The 20,815-nt window shown below is 39.7% G+C and overlaps 2 protein-coding genes across 2 annotated transcripts; one reads left to right on the forward strand and one right to left on the reverse strand.

Moving 5' to 3' along the window:
* The first annotated feature begins 338 nt into the window (after positions 1 to 338).
* ZWILCH (zwilch kinetochore protein) lies at positions 339 to 8,108 on the forward strand. The gene is made up of 16 exons (XM_066558849.1): positions 339 to 392; positions 486 to 604; positions 1,124 to 1,320; positions 1,815 to 1,894; positions 2,155 to 2,310; positions 2,509 to 2,580; positions 2,907 to 3,000; positions 3,373 to 3,428; positions 4,256 to 4,358; positions 4,948 to 5,027; positions 5,194 to 5,350; positions 5,925 to 5,953; positions 6,313 to 6,449; positions 6,726 to 6,821; positions 6,911 to 7,029; positions 7,684 to 8,108. The coding sequence occupies exons 1-16, from the start codon at positions 372 to 374 to the stop codon at positions 7,773 to 7,775; spliced, it is 1,608 nt and encodes a 535-aa protein (XP_066414946.1). The 5' UTR covers positions 339 to 371; the 3' UTR covers positions 7,776 to 8,108.
* Positions 8,109 to 9,422: 1,314 nt separating this feature from the next.
* On the reverse strand, positions 9,423 to 20,231 carry LCTL (lactase like). Its single transcript, XM_066558994.1, has 14 exons — positions 20,196 to 20,231; positions 18,341 to 18,479; positions 17,250 to 17,410; positions 15,378 to 15,465; positions 15,037 to 15,146; positions 14,623 to 14,751; positions 14,040 to 14,135; positions 13,338 to 13,392; positions 13,095 to 13,256; positions 12,265 to 12,539; positions 11,824 to 11,950; positions 11,198 to 11,397; positions 10,630 to 10,693; positions 9,423 to 9,538 (listed from the first exon to the last, which is right to left on the reverse strand). Exons 2-14 carry the CDS (start codon positions 18,462 to 18,464, stop codon positions 9,423 to 9,425), a joined length of 1,707 nt encoding a protein of 568 aa, XP_066415091.1. The 5' UTR covers positions 18,465 to 18,479; positions 20,196 to 20,231.
* Between the last annotated feature and the right edge of the window lie 584 nt (positions 20,232 to 20,815).

Genomic DNA, 20,815 nt, shown 5'->3' on the forward strand with positions numbered 1-20,815 from the left:
CCATAGACTGGTTTGGGTTGGAAGGGAACTTGAAAATCACCCCATTCCACCCCGGCCATGGCAGGGCCACCTTCCACTTGTGCAATTGTGCCAGGGCCTCCCCACCCTCGCAGGAAGGATTTCTTTCTCATTTCTAATCCACACCTACTCGTGTGTCAGTGTGAAGCTGTTCCACCTTGTCCTGTCACTCCATCCTCTTAAAAAAACGCTGAAATGCAGTGTTTCTATACAGTGAGTTAAAAAGTTTTGATTTTTTTTTTTTTTTTTTTTTTTTTTTTTTTTTTTTTTTTTTGCAGACTGATGTAGAGATCTCATTGGTTGGTGGCAGTTGCAAAAATCCTGTTGAAAAATTTTGGCACGGAAGCAGTGCAATGTATATTTTGCAGAGAGCCGTAAGTGTGCTTGGTAGATGTTAAATGCAATCCAGACTTTTGAATTCCTGTCAGATGTTTTTCACACACGTTACGTACACGTTTCTCTTAAAGACACACAATGGAGAAAGCGACTCCATGGAGGAATCAAGAACAGATGATGCTGTTTATGCCTCTGAGGTTTTGCCAAAGGAGACTCCTGTAGCCCTGGCTCTGTCTGTTGGAAGAGCAAAGTAAGTGTGAAAGCTTTCCCTCCCCTTTTGAGGGAGTTTTCTTTTGTAATTCTGTGGCTTTTTCTAATATTCAAAATCCGTATTTCCAATCCTCTAAATAAAATTACTCATTAGTTCATGAGGAGTTGTGATTGTTTTCCATCCTGTAAAAGGGCCTCCCTACTTTTAATGGCTAAAAGGGTTTTAAAAAGTAGTTAAAATTCAGGCATTGGAAAAGCACTTGTGAGCTGGGCTGTTGGGTTAATGGGATTCACTGGGTGTAGATGAGCAAAAAAAGCTCCCTAAAACTTCTGTGCTTATTTTTTTAGTAAAGCTCCTGTTAAAAAAAAACCCTAAAAATCTGATCTGCATGTTTGGTGTTATTAAAATACCAATGCATGATACCAAAATATGATTTACCTAACTCATGTATTTTTTTAATTAGCTTAAAATGTAATATTTGATGATAATTTTAGAACCTTCAGTTTATATTCATATATTGTGTTATTTGCTGGCATCTTACTTTCTCCCTGTTCCTAGGCAGCTGATTTCCTTGTACACAATGGTGCAAAACCCAAACGTGAGCTCCCTGGGCATGAGTGAGCTGGCTGTGCTTCCTCCCCTGTGGGCCAGGTGTGATGGCTCTGACCCTCAGCACACCTGCTGGATTGGAGCTGAGCCTCTCAAGGCTGGAAACAAAGTCACAGGGCTCAATATTTACACGGTTTCATGTGATGGTAAGGTGGTCATGGTGCTCAGAAAATTAAATGAGGAAGGCTAAAAAATGTGGGGATGCTGATGTGACAATGCTGTCGTTGTTCTTTATGTGATACTGGCTTGGAAATGCTCTGTATTTCTGGTTTTAATGAGCAAGAAGGGATTAAAATAAGAGAAAAGATATTTTTAACCAATGCTGCAGGGCAGAAATGGTTTTTAATCTACTTGATGCACCTGTAGCTGTGCAGGCCTACCTCAACTTATTTTTAAACTTTTAAACTGCTGCTATTCAGCTGCTGTTCAGCATCTTACACAACCCCTGACTCATTCTAAACATTTATATATGTTCATATCAGCTCTTATCACCAATAGAGAAATGCAAGCAGAATTCCAGCTTTCTAAAGGACAGCACAAGTCATGCCTCACCAAATGGAATATTTGGGAATGGATTTGAAGTGCCAGATTTGAATTGTGTCAAATGGGGTTTTTGATTCTCACTTTTTTCCTTTCCCAGGTCCTACAGCTGATAAAACCCGTTTTCCAAACCTGGAAGAACTCAAAATGGAACATAAAATAAGACATCATTCATCTGTTGTAGGTTTTTATGCTCTGTCATGGCTTCAGTTGAAGTTTAAAAACTCTATTTTGGGATTTATGATGCTGGTTTGGGGAAGCTTTTTAGATTCTCTATAGAAACCACCTTATTATAATTCCATAGTATAACAGTGATTTCAGGTCATGCTTATAATGCATTTGTCTGGTATTAACCCTTTCTTGCATGCATGTGAAATGCTTTTAAAATTACTTTGTCTTTGGGAGTTTTGTTTTTTATTTTTGGAATCTGTTCATTTTAGGTGACAACAAAAGGATTTGCTCAGTATGAGCTGATTGCAGCTGCTGCAATAGAGGACACCATTGCAGAATCTGGAAGCAACATCTATGTGGATATCACATGGAATGGTGTGGAAAAGATTCTGGAGACTCCCCCAGTGATCTCTGCTGCCACCCTGGTAGGTCAGGATGGAAAAGGCAAATAAACCCAAGCTCTTGGCACTACTCACATCATCAGTGGGATAAAGAAGATAAAAGCAATGCAATCTGTTTGTAAGCTGTATTATAAGCTGTGCTGACATGCTTCTCACTGATGAAGATTTTAAGACACCTAATTTCTGAAGTTTGAAGCTAAGATAAACTTGTGGAACTTTCAGAATATTGCCCTGGAGTCGGGGGACCCCAGAAGTCCTGTGTTCCAGCTGTACCGAGAGCTGCAGCTCCTCCTGGTGAGTGCAGGGGGCAAATTCCAGTTTCACATTTGCATGGAAGGGGGATTCCATGTGCTAATATTTTCCCTTATTGAAAACTTCATCTGACCTTTCAGAGATAACTTCAAGTGGTTATTTTAGCTGAAACTTGGAGCTCAGTTTTAGAAATCTTGAATATAAAGAGGAAATAAATAAATAATAAAGTCATCCAGGAAATTCTGAACATTTGTAACTCCTGGTTAGCTGTGCAGAGATTTGTGTTCTTGGTGAATGTCTGTGAAAGGTGACACATGCAGGACTCCCAGGAAGAACTGATTTCTGTTGGGCTTTTCTTGCTGCTTTAGGCTTTGGCTGAAGGGCTGAAGACGGGTGTGACCGAGTGGCCGGAGCCATCAGAGTCTGAGTCAGCTCCTAAACTGGTCCAGGAGTTCCTGACTGGTAATTGCTGCTTGCTCCCTGGGGAGGGAGGGGTGTGGCACTTCACAGGGATAAAAGGGAATTCCACATACAACTTTTGAAGTGTTACAACAGGAAATGTTCATTTCTGTGCTGTAACCACTGCACAGAGTACTTAAATAGGTTAATACATACTTGTCATTTTTCTTTGTCCTAATATCAGAGAGCAAAGTAATAATAATAAAAACATTTTTAAAAACTCTTTTCAGAGTATATCCTTACCCTATAAAACCATTTTTAAATGACTCAATTCTATCATTCAGTGTATTTGTTAGTTATGATCTGCCTGGGGATTAATGATTGGTTTGATGACACTTTTCATAGTGGTGGAACTCATTTTTTTAACTCTACTAGATTTAAAGAAGAAGCTGGATGGAGATTATATATTTGAAGACAAGAATGATACAGAGGTGTGTGCAATTTCCTATCAGCTGCTTTGTCATTTTGCTTTCATTTTAACTGCAGTTATTTCAGATTTTCACTAAATCTTGTCTATTTTTTATATGTGTAAATAGTGATGTAAAGGAATATAGATCTCTTGCTTTCTGTCTCTGCTGTGTAAAAATAATGGGAAAAGGTCTGATTTCTTCCAGGAATTCTGACCTTTCTGCCATTGCATTCTATCATTAATTTGCTTTTCTTGCCTAATTTAGTTATTTGGTGCCAATTGGTATCAGTTGAATATGTGTCTTAGTTATCTAGAGGTTTATGGTATTGTGAAGCAACGGGCAAATTCAAATTATAAAAATGTGTTTGGTGATATTAAGATTTCTTTTTCCTCTCAGCCTACAAGGAAAGGCTTAGGTCTATTTTCTATTAAGAGAGAATCAGCATTTTGTTGATAATCTAAGAAAATATTGATTTCTGTGTCAACAGAACTATTCTGTATCGGGATTACAGTGAAGTAGTTCTCTGCTCTGAGAATTTGTGTGTCTGGATTTTGGTCTCCCAGGCACTGCTGGGTACACAGGCCATACCTGGCTGAGATCTGAAGTCTCTCTGACAGTGGCTTTTGTTTCCTTTTGCCCAAGGCTAGAGTTATCCAGAGTGATAATTCTGCAAAGAATCAGACTCGCTGTTAGATAAAAGTATACTGCCAAATTACTGTGTGGTAGTTTCCCTGGAAAAGGGAGGAAATCAGTGATGCAGCCAGTTTGATCTCTGGAGAAATACAGATGTGGAAGGTTTTTGATTCTTAAGGCACCATTTTTCATTGAAGACCCATAAATTCTTCCAGAAAATCAAATGTGACACAGCTGCTGTGGACAGTTGCATAAAATCAATCTTTGGTGAGCGAGGAGACCTGGATTTTACTGAGCAATTATGGTGCAAAATGAAAAGTAAGTGTATTGTGCCTATCTGTTTTCCTTTCATTTCTTCTCTATCTGCTAGACAGTGTTGCTTTTTCAGGGAAGTTCCTGTCCATTTCTGAGTTTTAAGGACTCATCAGCTCTTCAGAAAATTGGTACCAGCACTACCAATTGCTCTCTTCCTAAAGGAGCCCATTTTAGGGATGTAGGATGATCTGTTTTCTTACAGCCCTCCAATGGCTGACCAGCATCTAGCAGGAGATAATTTCATTTTGTTTGACTGCAAAAGGTACTAAACCATTGGTAGTTTCTCTAAAGCTAAAACCCATCTGCTCTAAAACTGAAAACTTTATAATTCCTTTTTCTCTGGATCTGAAGGACAATTTTCAGTGTATATAGAATTCACTGATCTTTGTTTATCATTGTGTTTTTAGAGTAACCTTTTTGAAAGTCATCATATGACAAAGCTGCCAGAAAGCTGTGCAGTCTGTAATTTCAGCTCTCTTTCTTTAACTGAGGGGTTTTGTTCATGCTAGGGTGTGTTGGCCTGGTGTTATTGACTTAACAGCCAGAGAAAGAGCCTGGATCGATAATTAAAATATTGTGGTTTTCTTTGCAGGTGTCAGTTCCTATCAGGAGTTAATAGACTGTTTCACACTGGTCATAAAATCCCTGGAACGTGGTGAGATACAGCCATGGGTATGTATTTGTATTTCACAGAGATGTTAAAATTTGGGGTAGTTTAGAATAAAATGCAGTTCCTGTCCCTTCACTGCCCCTCATTTGTGTTGTTTTGAAGTTGTGTGTTACCTGGTGTTGAGCTTCTGAACCCTGTTGATGGTGTTCATGACTTGTTTCTTGTTAGATTCATCAGGGGAGTAGCAGTTTCTTAAGTCAGCTGATCCAGCAGTCCTACCATGGAAAGATGGAGGATGTTTCCCTCAGTGACATCACTCCCATTCAGATGCTCCTGGAGGTTGGCTTGGAGAAGATGAAGAAGGATTATGTCAGTTTTTTCATAGGTGAGCCTGACACTGGGTAACAGCATTAGGAATTCAGGAGAAAAGGTGTTCCATGCAGGAAATAATGAACTTTTTGGGTAACCTCTATCTCTTCCTTCCCATCTGCTGAAGTGCAGTTTTCAGCTTCCTTAGTAATGGAACTTTTCAGATTTTAAATTTCAAAATTTTAAAAACTTATTTGTTTCAAAAGAAGCATAGCTTTGTGTTTTACTGTTGTTATTATCCCTTCATTTCCTTTTGGTGTCTGTCATCCTGTTCTCATTCTTTGTTTATTTGCTTTTTTATTTTCACTACTTCTGTACATTTGTCTGTCCTGAGGAGGGTGGTTGTCTCCAAGTACACAGTGGGTCTCCTCACTGTGCATCCTTGGTGATAAATGAAATCAGGCCTTGACCATACCACTTTAGAGGGGTTTTCTTGTTTGGAATGAATGATTATGTCAGTAAATAACATCACACTCCTGCTGACTTTGTCCTTTAGTAGATTTCCTGTTTGATCACCTGAATGTTGCTTATATTTCATCTGAGACCATGTATTAAATTTTAATTTTTTTTCCCTGCTGTTCCTTTTACAGGCCAGGAACTTGCAACAGTAACCTACTTGGTGAGATGCTTTATTTTTATTTCATAAAGCAGAACATGCTTAGCTGATAGTGGGATGCAAATCATATAAGCTGAGAAACTGAACTGCAGGTCACGAGGCTGGAAATGTCAGAAATGCAGAAATGTCATTGTTTTGTTTCCTCACTCCCAGATAATTCCCTTAATATCTGATCTGGGTCGCTGTCAAGGCAGTGAACCTTTGTCACACTTGGATGGGGCTTTGTTCTGAGACTGCTGGACCACTCTAAAAATCTTGGCTTCTCCAAAGAAGCAGGAAGATGATTTTATTTGCTGAGGGTGTGTTGTGTGTCTGTAGCAATGGAGTGCTCAGGTAAGAACAGAAGCTCTTTGCTCTTTCAGGATTATTTCATTTCCACATCCGTGGAGCTCCAGGAACAAGTCCACCGTGTTCAAAAGCTTCACCATATGCTGGAAATAATGGTCAGCTGTACAGGCTTACTGCAGTTCAGACATGAGAACCTCTTCCCTCTGACACAGTAATTATTTCATTTCTACCTTTGCTCTTTAAATGACAATCACAAGTAGAGTTGGTTTGGCAGTTTTAAAGAAACACCAAGATGTTGGTGATAGTGAGACTGCAGAAGGAGCAGTTGGATCTTTCTGCCAAATTTTGCTATGGGACTAAAACTGAAAAACTAAAGCTGAAAACTAAAGGAAATAATAAAATGTGAGAGTATAGGTAATTTTGCACAAGGTTTTTGCTCTGTTGTACAAGCATTTCTTTAAAGAAAGTAACCTAGTATCTCTTGTAGGATTTGCATGAAGTATTACAAGGAAAACCCTCTGGATGAGAAGCACGTGTTTCAGCTGCCCATCAGACCAGCTCTTGTGAAGAAATTCTATCAAAAGTAAGAGAAAGTTCAGCATTTTCAGCACAAAATTCAGATGTGAAGTTCAGATCTGACTCAATTTTGATGTTTTTTGATTATTCTCTCAGTGATAACCCTGAAGTCTGGAGGGTGGAGATAAGCAGTGGGCACGGACAGAAGGAGGTTAAAACAACGTGGCAAGTCAGCACCACTGCTCCTGTTGAACATGGGACATCAAACAGTTCAGGTGGGGAGTGTTGGTGGTGAAGTGAAATAATCAAAGCACAAACTTCAAACAAATTCAGTTTTTATCCTGAGTTCAGTGGGTCTGAGCTTTTAATTTACTTTTCAGCAAAAGCAAAATGCTATTTTGCTCTCTGCTAAAAGAGTGAGGCGATATTTACAGAAATAAGGATATTCAGAAAGTGGTGACTTTTTGCCTTCTCACCTTGGCTGAGTTACATTTTTAGAGTTAAAGTGACAAAATAGTTCCAAATATGAGATGATTGGTACCCAAAAAATCTTGCAACTTATTTCTAAAATGTTTGCCAATGAATCTGAGAAGAGTTTTGAAGAGAAATTTCCCTGTTGTTAATACTGGTCTCCAGTCAGAGAAGGTGCAAAGGGGAGAGGATCTGCCTTGCTGCAAGCAAGTGCAGAACAAGTGGAAAAGCATCAGAATGGGGAAGAATTAAGCAGAGACACTGGTACAGAAATTATTTGCCTTTTTGGGGTGGGGTTTGATGTGAGTTTGGTAAATCTTTCCTGTCCTTATTGATTTTTGCCATGAAGTGCTTCAGTAAATCTGCACTTTGAAAACAGTTCTGGAAGCTGCTCCCTGGACTAATCTCTACCTTCTAACAAGAGTGGCTAATCCCAACTTTCCCCTTTGTCCTTGCAGGTTTCTTGTCTGACTCCACAGTAAATGGAAGCAGTGAGGAAAGGCTGTATTTTATTACCATGACTCAGTGCAGTCAGGTGCAGTTCACTTAAGTTGATGTTACTGAGCAAGCTGGACTGGAAAGGTACAGAAAGGGGGAAAATTCAGTGTTTTCTGTCCTAGCAGAACCTTTAGAAACTCTGGGCTTCAAACAGTTCATCTTCACTGATTTATTTGCTTTGTTACACTTAAGGGTGACCTCCACAGCCACAATTCACCTGTAGGTGCCTCATTTGTTAAAAATGCAGTGCAATTATGACTGTACAGTATAAATATTTTGTAAATATGGTGGAAATTGTTCATATATTTACATGCATTCAACAAAGTTGTGCACTTTGGGGTTTAATATTTTATTTTTTGATCATTAAAAATGCAATCAGACCCTGTTCAAAGTGTGAATTATCTTAACCAACAAACCAAGCAATTTTGTTATGTTCTCCTGGGATGGAGTGATGCTTCATCATCCTGAAGGATTTGGAAAGCTCTTCATCCAGGGCCTTGGGATCTTCAGCCAGTTTGGGTTTCTTTGTCCCTGAATTTATATTTTGGAGTATTCTTGAAAATACTTCTCTCTCCTCTTCAAATTATTTTATTCCTTCAATGTGAAGTGAGTTATTTTAACAGTGTTGTCTTCTATGTTTTGCATAATTTTTTAAAAACAAAATCAGTACAATTGGCTGGACATAATCATTTAAATATGTTGGCAGTTGCACGTGTTATGTTGATTAATCAGTGAGGTAACATTTTGGTGGTCTAATTTAAACAATTCCATAATTTTGTACATGCTGACTATATAATTTGAGACAGAAATATTTTGTATTACAAACTTAACTATGGGTAAGTAAGAATAAGGAAGTCCCCCAATATTCATGCTTTTTAAAGATATCAATTCTAGATTATTATTATAAATTTTTATAACTTCTGGTTTCAAGCAAAGTTATATTTCAAGTACAGCCAGCTGAATTGTGGAACCAAGTTTTTATATTACTTGTTTCTACCTGCAGTAGAAGGGAATTTAAGGTGGAATATTAATTTTGGAAGTACTTGGATGACTTAAAATGCACATTTTCATGTGTAATATATTGTAACACATAAGGTAAGTTTAAACTGCGGGGATGTGGTTTAAATCTGATTCAGAAGTTGTCACCTTGGATTACTCACTTCAAACAGCTCTTCCCCACACCTAAATAGCAAGGTATACATTATCCTAACTTTTAGACATGAATAAGTTCACATTTAAGCAGTGCTCTTGGAATATTTAAGTCCTTTTATATTTTAAAATCATGTGTCTTTCTTCAAATAGCAATTACATGGTAATCAAAATGCTGTTGATGAACAGACTGAAATCAGAATTTGCAAGCAGCTTTTAATCACTTGACATTTGTACTGGCAAGATTTGAATCACTTTACTCTTAACTGTTTTTCTGATTAACAAAATGTGTAATAGTTTCCAAAATAATAAGGATTATAAAATCTACTACTTAGAATCAGTGGAAAGAGAATGTATTTTGTATTTTGGTAAAAACAAAGAGATGATTTGGGAATTGAATAGAAAAACGATAAAAGCTCTAGGTGGATTGGTAAATAATATTTCATTACAGGGGTACAACAAGAAGCATCTGTGGTAAATTTCAACTACTCAAATAAAACAGTTGCAGCTTAGTTCTTTTGGCAAAGGAAGATGTGTGCAAACATCAGTTTTAGCTGTGGTTTCGAAGGTAGAATATGAGGAGGACAATACTGATGAGAATGCAGAGTGTGAAAACTGTAGGAAGAACAATCTCTGTCACCATTTCCATGTGAGTAATCAGGGAATCTAAAATTTGAGAAATGAGGAATATGTAAGAGATTTAATCCCCTGGAGTACAGTAATACCTAATTTAGAGTTAACATAAAGATTTTTTTGAACATAAAAATGTTGACATTGGCATCAACAGCAAACAAAGCAAACAGAACTTCCTAAGTCTGCCAAAGCTGGGGCAAATCCATGATAGTTTTCCCTCTCTTTTTATTTCTGAAGACATTTCAGTGCTCAAGGGGTTGCAGAAATTGTCCTTGCTGTGAATTAGCTGCAGTGCATTAACAATATTTTACTGGTCCTCTGATATTTATTTCCCTCAACTGAAGGTGAAAGAAAATTGTCAAAGAGAAATCCTTAGGAAGCTTTGGCCTTTTTATGATTGTTCTATATCTGTTTGAAAAATTAAAAGGGTTTTATTTTGTAGAACTTAATTCCACAAAGAAGCCTGGAAGAGTTGAGTAAACCCAGTTCATTCACTGAACGTGACTTGGAAGTGAGGCTGAGCAGGATTAACTTAGGCTGACTGCTGGGATATTTCCTACCATGTGGAGTTTAGCTCATCCTCTTGTGAGAATCTACAGTAGTTATCTGATCTTCATAAAATCCCTACTCCAGGAATTCTGAAAGGTCCTGAATGACACCAGGAAGTTTTTGGGTGTTCTGGATCAGTTGTGTTGGGGTTTCTTTGTTTGCAGGAGCATGACAGCCCAAATTTAATCTTAGGCCAGTCCTTAGCCCTTTCATTTATTTTTATAGTTCCACTTTATGTAAAAGTCAAATATTTAGAGATTTTCTGTCTGTGTGGTTTTCTTGATTTGTCTGGGTTTGGTTTGTGTTTGGAAAAGCACTCAGGAGTTTTATTTTAAGGAGAATCCCCAACCTCAATTTTAAGTAGCAGCTATTCCAGTTCCTGTATTTCAGTAACATCCACACCTGATCCATTTAGCTACCGTGGTTTTAGTGGGAGACAATAAATAAAAACATTTTTCTTTAGAGGCTTGTAGTGCTTTTGGGGAGAAAATACCTTTTAGCAGCATTCAGAGATCAATATTAATAGCTGAACTTTACAGAATCTGCTTTTGTAGAAAAACCAGAGGCATCCTTACCTGCAGCAAGGTGTTGGTGTGTGGCAGAGCAGGAGTCCATGGCCTTCCGGTGCCAGTTTTCCACCTGGGAAGGGCAACATTTCTGTGAGGCTGAGCATCCTCCTCACTCCCACAGCTCCCTCCTTACCCCTACAATTAACTTGAAACCACTTCATTCTGCCAACACGTGGCTTTCTGAAAGCTTCTTTGTGGTTTTTATTTTGGGGTATTTCTCCGAGTTAATTGTTTAATAAAATTTTTAATAGCACATAATACATTCCAGGTTATTTGCCAGTAGAGTAGGACATATGTGGAGCTTTCTGCCTAGAAATCTGACAGCACTGCTAAATGACTTCTGATGGGGAATTTTTGACTTCATCAGTAATTCCAGTTAGAGTGCTTTAGAAACAGTGAGTCTGTTCCACTTTCAGTATCTGAGTATCTCTGTATTCAACAGATCCCTGTTTTACACAACCAAAGTGTCACTTCTGTACCATATTCGTACAAATTGATTCCTGAAATTCGATGTGATATGTGCACATAAATCAAAGAAAAAGGAAAAAAAATCAAAATTAGCAGCTGACATCACCTCTCTTGGATTGGGGAATCCATTTGCACTGATAATCTTTTTATAGTAGTCAACAGATGCCTTTGGGTACCGTGGTTTGTTCTTGTTTTTGAAGTCAATGTGGTAAAGCCCAAATCTTTCAGAGAAGCCTTTGTTCCATTCAAATTTATCTAGCAGTGACCAGGCAGTGTAACCTTTGACATTTACACCATCATTTAGAGCTGGAAACAAAACACAAATCACTGATAAAGGCAGGGTTTGTCCTTCAAATATGGTTCTGTAAATGTTTTGGTTTATAGCAGGAAGAGATGGGGAGCAGGACAGAAAAATGAAGTACAAATTAATTCAGGTTCTTTGAAATTGTTGTCTTTAGCTTAGAGATTCTAGAACCCTATGGGCATTGTAATTTCTCCTTTCTTAGAGTGGAAACTGAAATATTGCAGTATTAAATCTCAGGTAGGTTAATGTAGTTATTAGTATTGATATGTTTGCTTGGGTTGACATTTTGACGAAAATTGGAGTCAGATTTGCTGTCCATTTTGACTTGTGAATAGTTATTTCTCTGTGATGGAAAGGACAAAGTAAAAAATAAGCAGAAGGTGAAAATACCCCAAAAGTCAAATCGTATAAAGCTGTTTTTAAGTGACCTTTGAGTATCTCATTGATGTATCCCTTCAGGTACTGGATCCTCCACTCGTCACACAGCTGAGAGCACTGCACCGTTTCAGACACTCCATTCTCTGTCACATAAATCAGGGGGTTCCCATACTGGGTCTGCAAACAGAAATGTTTAAATTGCTTCACATAAAATAATTTCATTTTGGCAGAATATGTGAATTAGCAAAGTGCATGAAAAACAATTTTCTACATTTACTTACCTAAGTAAGAAAAATGTGTAGTAGGAATTTAAGTTAACCATAGGGCTTATTTTAAAATGACTGAATTTTGTAGTTTTCTGAGCTGAAATTAAGATTTTTCTGGACAAAATTCCCACTAGGACAAGACCAATAGCTGGAACTGATGACAATCTAAATCTAAACCAGGCATTTTGATGGCTTCCTTTATAATTAGAGATCTGCTCTACTCACCTTGATGAAGTTGAGCAACCTTCTGAAGCCCCAGGGCACAGAGTAGAGCCACTTAGGGCCTGGAGCTGGCCAGTTGGGGTCCACCAGTTCAGCCAGGTCAGGGTCAGTGTGGTAACTGGACACTTGGAGGAAGGGAAAGGTCTTCTGCAGGACATAACGAGTGGTAAAATGACCGATTCCCAGGAAATCCGAGGTGCCTTTGATATAGGTTTTCTCTTGCACTGAGAAAGTTGGTAATCTTGATGTCCCCAGGCCCTGCTGGGCGCTCTTCTTACCTAGCAAAATAATTATAGGAGACAACTTCTGAGGAGCACAGAAACTGGTTTTCTTTATCTCACCAGAAATAAATCATACAATCATAAAATCCTGCATGGTTTGGGTTGGAAGAGACTTTTTAAATCATCTCCTCGCCCCCTGCCATGGGCAGGGCCACCTTCCACTGTCCCAGGCTGCTCCCAGCCCCATCCAGCCTGGCCTGGGACACTTCCAGGGGCAGCCCCAGCTTCTCTGGGCACCTGTGCCGGGGCCAAATATGGTTTTCCTGAATTTAGTGGTAGTGTTGAGGACACCTGAGTTTAATTGGTGTTTTAAGATGAGATCATCTTTCATCCTTTTGGTTTGGAGAATTAGGTTGGGTACAATACGTGGAGAAACAGTGATTTCAAGTGTCCTGTTGTGTCCCCAAAGTGCTGTAGGAGCTGTGTCCAGCCTGGGGGCCTTTGCTGTGCTGTGTCTCCCCTGTGCCCTCACTTTCAGCTGTGGCCAGGAGTTATTCCCCTGTAATGTGCTGGAAGTGTGGGTCTGTTCATGTCACAGCTACTGGGACTTACCTACATAATTCTTCATAACTTCTGGGTAGTCCCCTCTGTAAATGGGGTTTGCAAACCATCCCAGGTGGAACTGGATGTACCTCTCAGCAGCATCTCTGTCTGTCTGGCTGTGTGGGTCAACAGGTTCGCCCCAGCCACTCGTTAGGGAAATTCCAACCATCCCTTAAAACAAAGGGACAGTTCTGCAGTTCTTGAAGCCCTCAACAGAAACAGCAGCACAATCACAGAATGAATCCTCATTACCTCTCTGCTCCCTGCGCCAGGTGCTGTTGTAGGAGTGCCAAACCTTGGCATGAGTCTGTAAAAAATGTTACAATAAAAGAAATCCTGTGCATATTTTCATCCCTTATGGCATGGAAAGCTGGTGAGCACTTTTTGCACTGAGCTCAGCCTGAAAATACCAGACTTTCTTTTGTGTTTATTACAGAAACTTTGATTTCATGTAAGACATCACAAAAGCCTTTATGCAAGATTCCTTCCCTAAATTCCAGGACGTGCACATGGAGCTGACACACAGCCCTCGGGATAGGGCTCTGTCCCGTGGCTCTGCTCTTTGGATGTCTTTCCCTAATTTATTCAGGCAGATGAAAGTTCATTTTTACCAGAGACTTCCTGAAGTCACTTGCAACATTCAGGTTCATCTCAACAGGCCAGGATGTTTGTTTCTAGACTAACCTGGATGTTTTCTTTTTCAACCAGCTTGAAACAAACTAGAAGACACATTTATAATATAAGGAAATTCAAATTGTTGCAAGTGTTAAATCAAGAGCCAAGCATTGGTTAGTGCCTTGGATTCTGCACTGGGGGTTTAAAGCCAGATGATAACTTCAGTGTGCTACTTAGAAATTACAGGGCTGTGAAAGTACATTTCAGTTTAAGGAGTGAAATCTGATAAAAATCCTGAACTGACACATAATTTCAGGCACAATTTCAGGAGGTTTTTACTTTAATGATGTGATGAGCAGCCTTGTAGGCACCACAGGCACCGAGCTTCAGTCCTGGCGCGTGTTCTCCTGTTTCATAGCCCTTTTCAGCCACTGCCTGCAAACACAGAGGCACAGTCAGTCCTGCTGGGCTCCAGAGCCAGGGGATGTGCTCCTGGATCCTCTGCCTCCTGTGCTCCCCTGCTGGGCTGGCCCTCTGCAGTCCCCTCTTCCCTTCCTTGGCTCCCATTTCCTGCCTGCTTGGTGCCCAGCTGTGGCACTGGGAGCAGGGTGTTGGTGAGGAGGGTTACAGGGGTGAGCTGAGGAATGGGGAGGGTAAATGACAACTGCCTTTCAATTCCTAATTTATAATTTCAGTCTCTCCAGCTGAGGAGTTTTCAAAATTTTCCTGGAATTTCATGTCTTAAAACTGCCCTTGTGCAAAATCTGCCTGCTGAGATCTTTGGCCACAAAGATTCGTGGTTTAAATGTTTCCCCTTCCCTCTCCATTTTTTCCCCTACTCTCCTCTAGTGTCACTTGCACAGAACTTTAGGAACAGAACAGTGCAGTGGGAGAGTTTGGAAGGAAAGCATTGATGACTTACCCAAGGATTGCTGAATGTAATCCAGTGTTTCACACGGTCACCAAACTTCTCAAAACACAGATTTGCATAATCATTAAAATAATTAATCATGCTTATGTTCTGCCAGCCACCATACTTTTCTTGGAGAACCTTTGGAAGTAAGAATTTCAAGATTCAATAATTGTACTTGAAGGTCAGTTGCTGCTTAAAAAGACTTTTATTTCTATTTAATTCTGTTTCTATTTCTAGCTTAGAAAGAGATTTTTCAAAACTTTAATGTACATAAAATCCAAATGAAAAGGAAATATTTACAAATTCTTAAAGACATGCAGGCTTCTCTAATTTTTTTAAGTACTCTTAGTTCTTAACCTTAGGAAATTATTTCTAACAGAAGGCTTTATTTGAGGTTTTTCACTAATTTAAATATTGTCTGACCTGTGGCAGATCCCAGTGGTAGAGGCTCACAATAGGGGTGATGTTGTTTTCCAGAAGACTGTTAATTGTGTCATTGTAGAACTGTATTCCCTTCTCATTCAGTTGCTCAGCTGATGAAAAGCACAGACAAGGAATTACTTGCATTGGTTCCCAAATAACTGGAAGAACACAGATCTAAAAATATTAACCAAGAAATTTTCCATTACAGTGTTGGGAATTCTGTAATGGTAAAATGCAGACAAACAGGAATCTGTAACAGGAATGTTGAACAACTGTGGGTTTCTCAGGAGTAAAATTCCTTACAGATAATATTGGGGAAAATGTGGTGAAATTGTGCCTACCTTTGATGCCTGTGGGCATAATCCTTGGCCATGAGATAGACAAGAGGTAGTGATTCACCTTAAGCTCCTTCAGTAACTGAATGTCATCCTGTGAGAAGAAAGTCTAATTAACACATGCTGAGGCCAAGCAGAATAACTTCAGTTCTTAACTAGTTCTGAATGCAGAATATCTATGGAAGATTTGCACAAAAGTGGATTCAGTCTGGTTTTTTTCTGATCTTTGAGGTGATGACTCGTTCTAGTTGAAGTCTTTCTCTTGAACCACTTTCTTTTTGACAGGCCAAAGAAGTCCTGTAATGTTTTGTGCAACTGTGGAGACTGAATGTTTGCACTACAGAAAAATGAGGTGAGGTTTTGCAATACAATTATATTTATGTCAGAATTTGTATTAGAAAATAATAGAGGCCTGTAAATCTCAACTTCAAACATTTCAGCTCAGGCTCAAAAACATAATTACTTGGACTTTCCTTCACTGCCTTATACTGGAAGAGAAAACCCCCTAAATCCCATATGAATATATGTTCTTTTTGCTAAGAAATTGTACATCTTCAGTGTTCAATGAAATTAAAAATTGGTGGTATTTGTGCAATGCAAAGAGAATTCTGATTATAAAAACAAAGATTGCTCTGATATAAAGAGGACCAGGTAAGTGGACAAATACAAGCAAGTTTTAGAAAGTATTTCTAAATCCAAATGATCTCTGTGTCAATCTCTTCTGGTGCCACACCCCAGGGAGGCTCAGAGCCCCAGCTTCTCTGAGATACTTTTTAAGCTGTTCTTTCAAACTTCTGCTTCTGCCTTTCCCACTTTAGGAGAGTAAGGCATAATTAGTTTCTTGTCTCTTAGTTCTTGCTGAGACCTCTGCTTCTCCCTTGAACTTCATCTGCATGGAGAAACCTCAGTGGAATATAACTTTTATTAAATTAGTTGCAATTCCAATTATGTAACCTTCTCACAGTCATTTGGATTCCCTTTGCTGTGTATCTGTCTTTCCTCCAGCACAGTAATTTCAAAATTGGTTTTGATGGTATTAGCCTTGGAAACATGTTGTGAACAGAGCTGCATTGATGATTTGTTTGTTATCCTTTCAAAAAATGGGCAACATCCAGACTGAATTTTAAAGCCTCTGAAAAATACATGGCAAACTTCGTAGATGCACACACATGTGATGGTGTTCACAGGGGTCTTGGGATGAGGGAAGAGACAAGAATGTTGACTCCATGTTTCAGAAGGCTTGATTTATTATTTTATGTTATATATTATATGAAAACTGTACTAAAAGAATAGAAAAGAGGATTTCATCAGAAGGCTGGCTAAGAATAGAAAAGGAATGATCACAAAGGCTTGTGACTGACCGAGACAGTCTGAGCCAGCTGGACTGTGATTGGCCATTAATTAGAAACAACCACATGAGCCCAATCACAGATCCACCTGTTGCATTCCACAGCAGCAGATAACCATTGGTTACATTTTGTTCCTGAGGCCTCTCAGCTTCTCAGGAGAAAAAATCCTAAGGAAAGGATTTTTCAGAAAATATCACGCCTACACACACAAAAAGTTAATTTTATTTAAAGCTCAAATCCGTTTATTGTATTTCTAACTAAGCATTTGGACTTCCTACAACATATAGGATATTTTTGGCACAAAAATTCTGAAAAGCTGACATGTATTTTGAAAACACTGTGGGATGATTGGTTCTATGAGATTATAAAGGAAGAAGATTTTACCGAACTGATAAAAAATATCAACACCTGGATTCCTAAGCTGAATAACCTTTAGAGCAGCTAAAGCTTTCCTTCAAAATGGGACCCCAGGAGCAAGGAGTGGCCCCAGGCCATTTGCAGAGGTGCAGAGGTTCCTCCTGAGCCATACCTTGACTCTGTAGTAGCCATCGCAGGCGGAGTCTCCCGTCTCGTTCCTGAGCACCTTCCCTCTGCTGTGGGTGAAGGCATCCCAGATGCTCGGCCCTTTGCCATCCTGGTCCCAGGCCCCCTCGGTCTGGTAGGCAGAGCTCCCCACACCCCACAAGAAACCTGGAGGTAAAAACAGGGAGTTATTGGAACAGCTTCCTGCTGATTGGTCTTGGTGCTAAATGCTCATAGGAGAAAGGAACTGGAAGTGAAAGGGAGCACTCCTGGAGAGGCTGAGGTTTTCTACATTTCAAAATGTGTCTGTGCCTAAATAGGTCTGAAAATGGGGAATAAATGAAGGTGTCCTGTTCTGATGCATTCAAAAAGAAATGGAATCCTTTCATTTATTAAACCTGTAAAATCTGTATTTTACAGTGATGGGGTAGGGTATTGGTAGCATAGAAATGTCTTACTGTAAAAAACAAATTAGGGTTCCACATAATTTCTCCCTGCTGGTTTTCATGGTAGTTTTAGCAACTACAGGTTTAGATGTTATGTAAAATATACAGAAATATCCTGGATTTTTTTCCTATTACACAAAATACTATATTATAAATGACTTTAAAACTTGAGCATGAAAACCAGTCAGTGCCTGTATATTTCTAGTTTTGATTTTGCTTGGATGAAATGTGTTTAAATATGTGTTGAAGAAAGGATAAGGTTCATAAATCCATACTGAAGAGTGGATTGGGTAATACTGAACAGCTTGAAACAAACCCCACACAGCTATTTCACTGATTTCTTAAATTAGCTGTATAACAAAGGGTGTTTTGGTATATTTCATTAATGGTAGGTAATTTAGAAAAAAGGAGAAGAGTTCTCAGGTATGCCTTGTTACACTTGGTATGAGCTGTTATCTGTGAGCCTGTCCCTGTATTATGGAATGCAGGGTCATGTGCATCCCTGTATTCCCAGAGCACATCCCAAAGTGCTCTGCATCCTGCAGCCACCTCCATTTCTGTTCCTGCCATTTCCCTGGAAGGACAGGGAAAACCTCTGGGTTTCCAGGTCTAGAACATTCCAAGCCCCAAAGCAGCCGGGTCTGGGCGGTACCAGCTGGGAAGGTGCCGTAGTAGAAGGAGCCTGGGTTGTTCTTGGTCCACGGGAAGTCCTCGGCCACGCTCAGTGCCATCACTGCCACCAGCACAGCCCAGCACCTCAGGGTGTCCCTCCTCATCCTCACCAGCTGGCCCTGCCAGGGAAAACACCACAGCTCTGTCAGGGGTGGCTGCTCCAAAAATTTGGGGGTCAAAAGGGAAAAGCTGGTTCTTTTTCTGCTGGATGGGAACTATAATGGAAGGCTGAAAGTTTGGGCTGAGTGGAAGCAGCAGTTAAACTTCTGCAGGGTGGGGAAAATGAGGGAAGATTGATCCCCTCAATCAAAATTATAATTCTTAGAAGCCACGTATTTTCTCTAATGTTACTGATCTTTATTCTAAAGGTCTCTTTGTTGGTACCTATTTTGTTCTGAATTTCAAACTGTCCCACAAATATCAGTAAGTAAAATCCTCTAACTATGACAAAAAGAAACAATTGTGCTGGTAGCATCTTCCCACCTGTCATGGCAATAATCCCTCTGGAAGTTGAAAAGGAAAACTAATACTTGCAATTATTGCAGTTTTAATTAATTGCAGCTTTTATCTTGATGTTGTCTTTTTTATCCAATCCCAGCATCAATTTTAAACTGTGACATCGAGTTAAATTATTAGAGAGACACATTTTAGCTGAGTTAAATAAAGTTTCAGAAGGGCTTTTTAGAAAAGCACTGTTTTCCCCAAATTGATACAGTCCCCAAAGGATGTTTTACTTTCCTCAGCATCTGTTGGTGAATCTGAAGATGGGGTTGGGCCATGAGGAAAAGCAGAACAAATATTGCAAATCATCATGTTTTGCACTGGACTACCTGAGCTCTTTGCAGGTTGGCTCCTGAACAAAATGAACCCCCAAATATGGCAAAAAACAGAATGCAAAGGACTGACCCCCTTTGGGGAACATGTAATAAATGTACAGCCTCAGAGACCTCCTGTTCCTCTGTTTATTAATGATCATCCCCTAATTAACACAGGAACTGCACAGCTGGCTTGGGAAAATGGAACTACTTCAGCACTAAAGCCTTTAGTCCTGGATTAAAAATATCTCCACCCAGGCATTCCAAATGGGAGCATTTCAATTACAGAGTTAAAAAAAGCTTGTGGCAGACTACAAACATTTTAAATCAGGTCCAAGTACTCTAGAATTCCTTTTATTTTGAATATAAAAGGTTGCAAATACATGTGATTTTAACTTAGACATTGGCAGTATCTCTCTGGTTTAGTCGGTAAATTTAAATTTAGCATTGCCCTTCATCTCCTCATTAGCACTGACCACCAGTCCCAGGAAAAGGAGCCAGGAGAGCAGGAAAGGTTTCAGGGGTCTGTGATGTTTCTGCAGCTGAGGCACTGCCCCAGGGCAGCAGGGCTGTGGGGTTTTACTGAGTGCTGCTAGGAACTCATTAGGAGTGAGGCATAACAACAGAATCAATCTATTTTTCACTTTTGACTTGATTATTCTTAGGAGTAGAATTAGAAATAATTTCAGTACCTCAAGAACAATAAAGCACTTCAGGATTTTACAGCACTCTGTATTGAATAAAACAATCTATGCACAACCTGCTGTGGAATATTCAATCAAACACTTTTCAAATTCATGTGTGCATTTTGGAACTCTTCATTGCTCTGGTTTTCTGGCATGTATCTCTACAAGCACAGTAGAAGAAACAGCTTTTCAAATAGTACAAAAGGTTTAATAAGTTTAGACTGTAGGGATGGTCCTGTAAAACCCTTTTCACCCCCTTGCTGTCTGGCAGCTGAGTTCCCTTCTGCCCTGGTTGCAGCTGGAGTTATTTCCATTTCCCCCATCCCTGCCTTACCTGGTGTTCTTCACAACAGATGTGTCCTATCTGAGAGATTCCTCTGAACTGCCACAAACCTACCAGGGCATTCAGAATAAATTTACTTGCCCAGAATAATTGCATGGAATTAATCCAGGCTATCACAAAACCTCGGGAGAAACATCTAGTTGCAAACAGCATTTTGTTCACTTACAGTCACAACAAAAAAGAACAATCCTTTTGTATCCACAGCCAATGCTGCAGGACAAGCTTTAGCTTAACCACAGGAATCTGTTAGCAATGAGGATTTTCCTTTGTAAGCAAAATGAGCTTTGCACTTATCTACACATTCATACAGGACTGCCTCTTGAACAGGGGCTTTGTAGATATTTTTCATCAGGAATCACAGTGATGGGCCAAGGATGGGTTCAAACTGAAAAGGGAAATTTAGGTGAGATATATGGAAGAAATGTTTTACTGGGAGGATGGGGAGGCCCTGGCACAGAAGCTGTGGCTGCCCCTGGATCCTTGGAATGTCCCAGGCCAGGCTGGACAGGGCTTGGAGCAGCCTGGGATAGTGGAAGGTGTCCCTGCCATGGCAGGGGTGGGATCAGGTAATCTTTAATGTCCCTTCAAGCTCAGAGCATTCTGGGATTCTG

The sequence above is a fragment of the Molothrus aeneus genome, chromosome 13, assembly GCF_037042795.1.
Source record: "Molothrus aeneus isolate 106 chromosome 13, BPBGC_Maene_1.0, whole genome shotgun sequence".
Classification (NCBI taxonomy): domain Eukaryota; kingdom Metazoa; phylum Chordata; class Aves; order Passeriformes; family Icteridae; genus Molothrus; species Molothrus aeneus.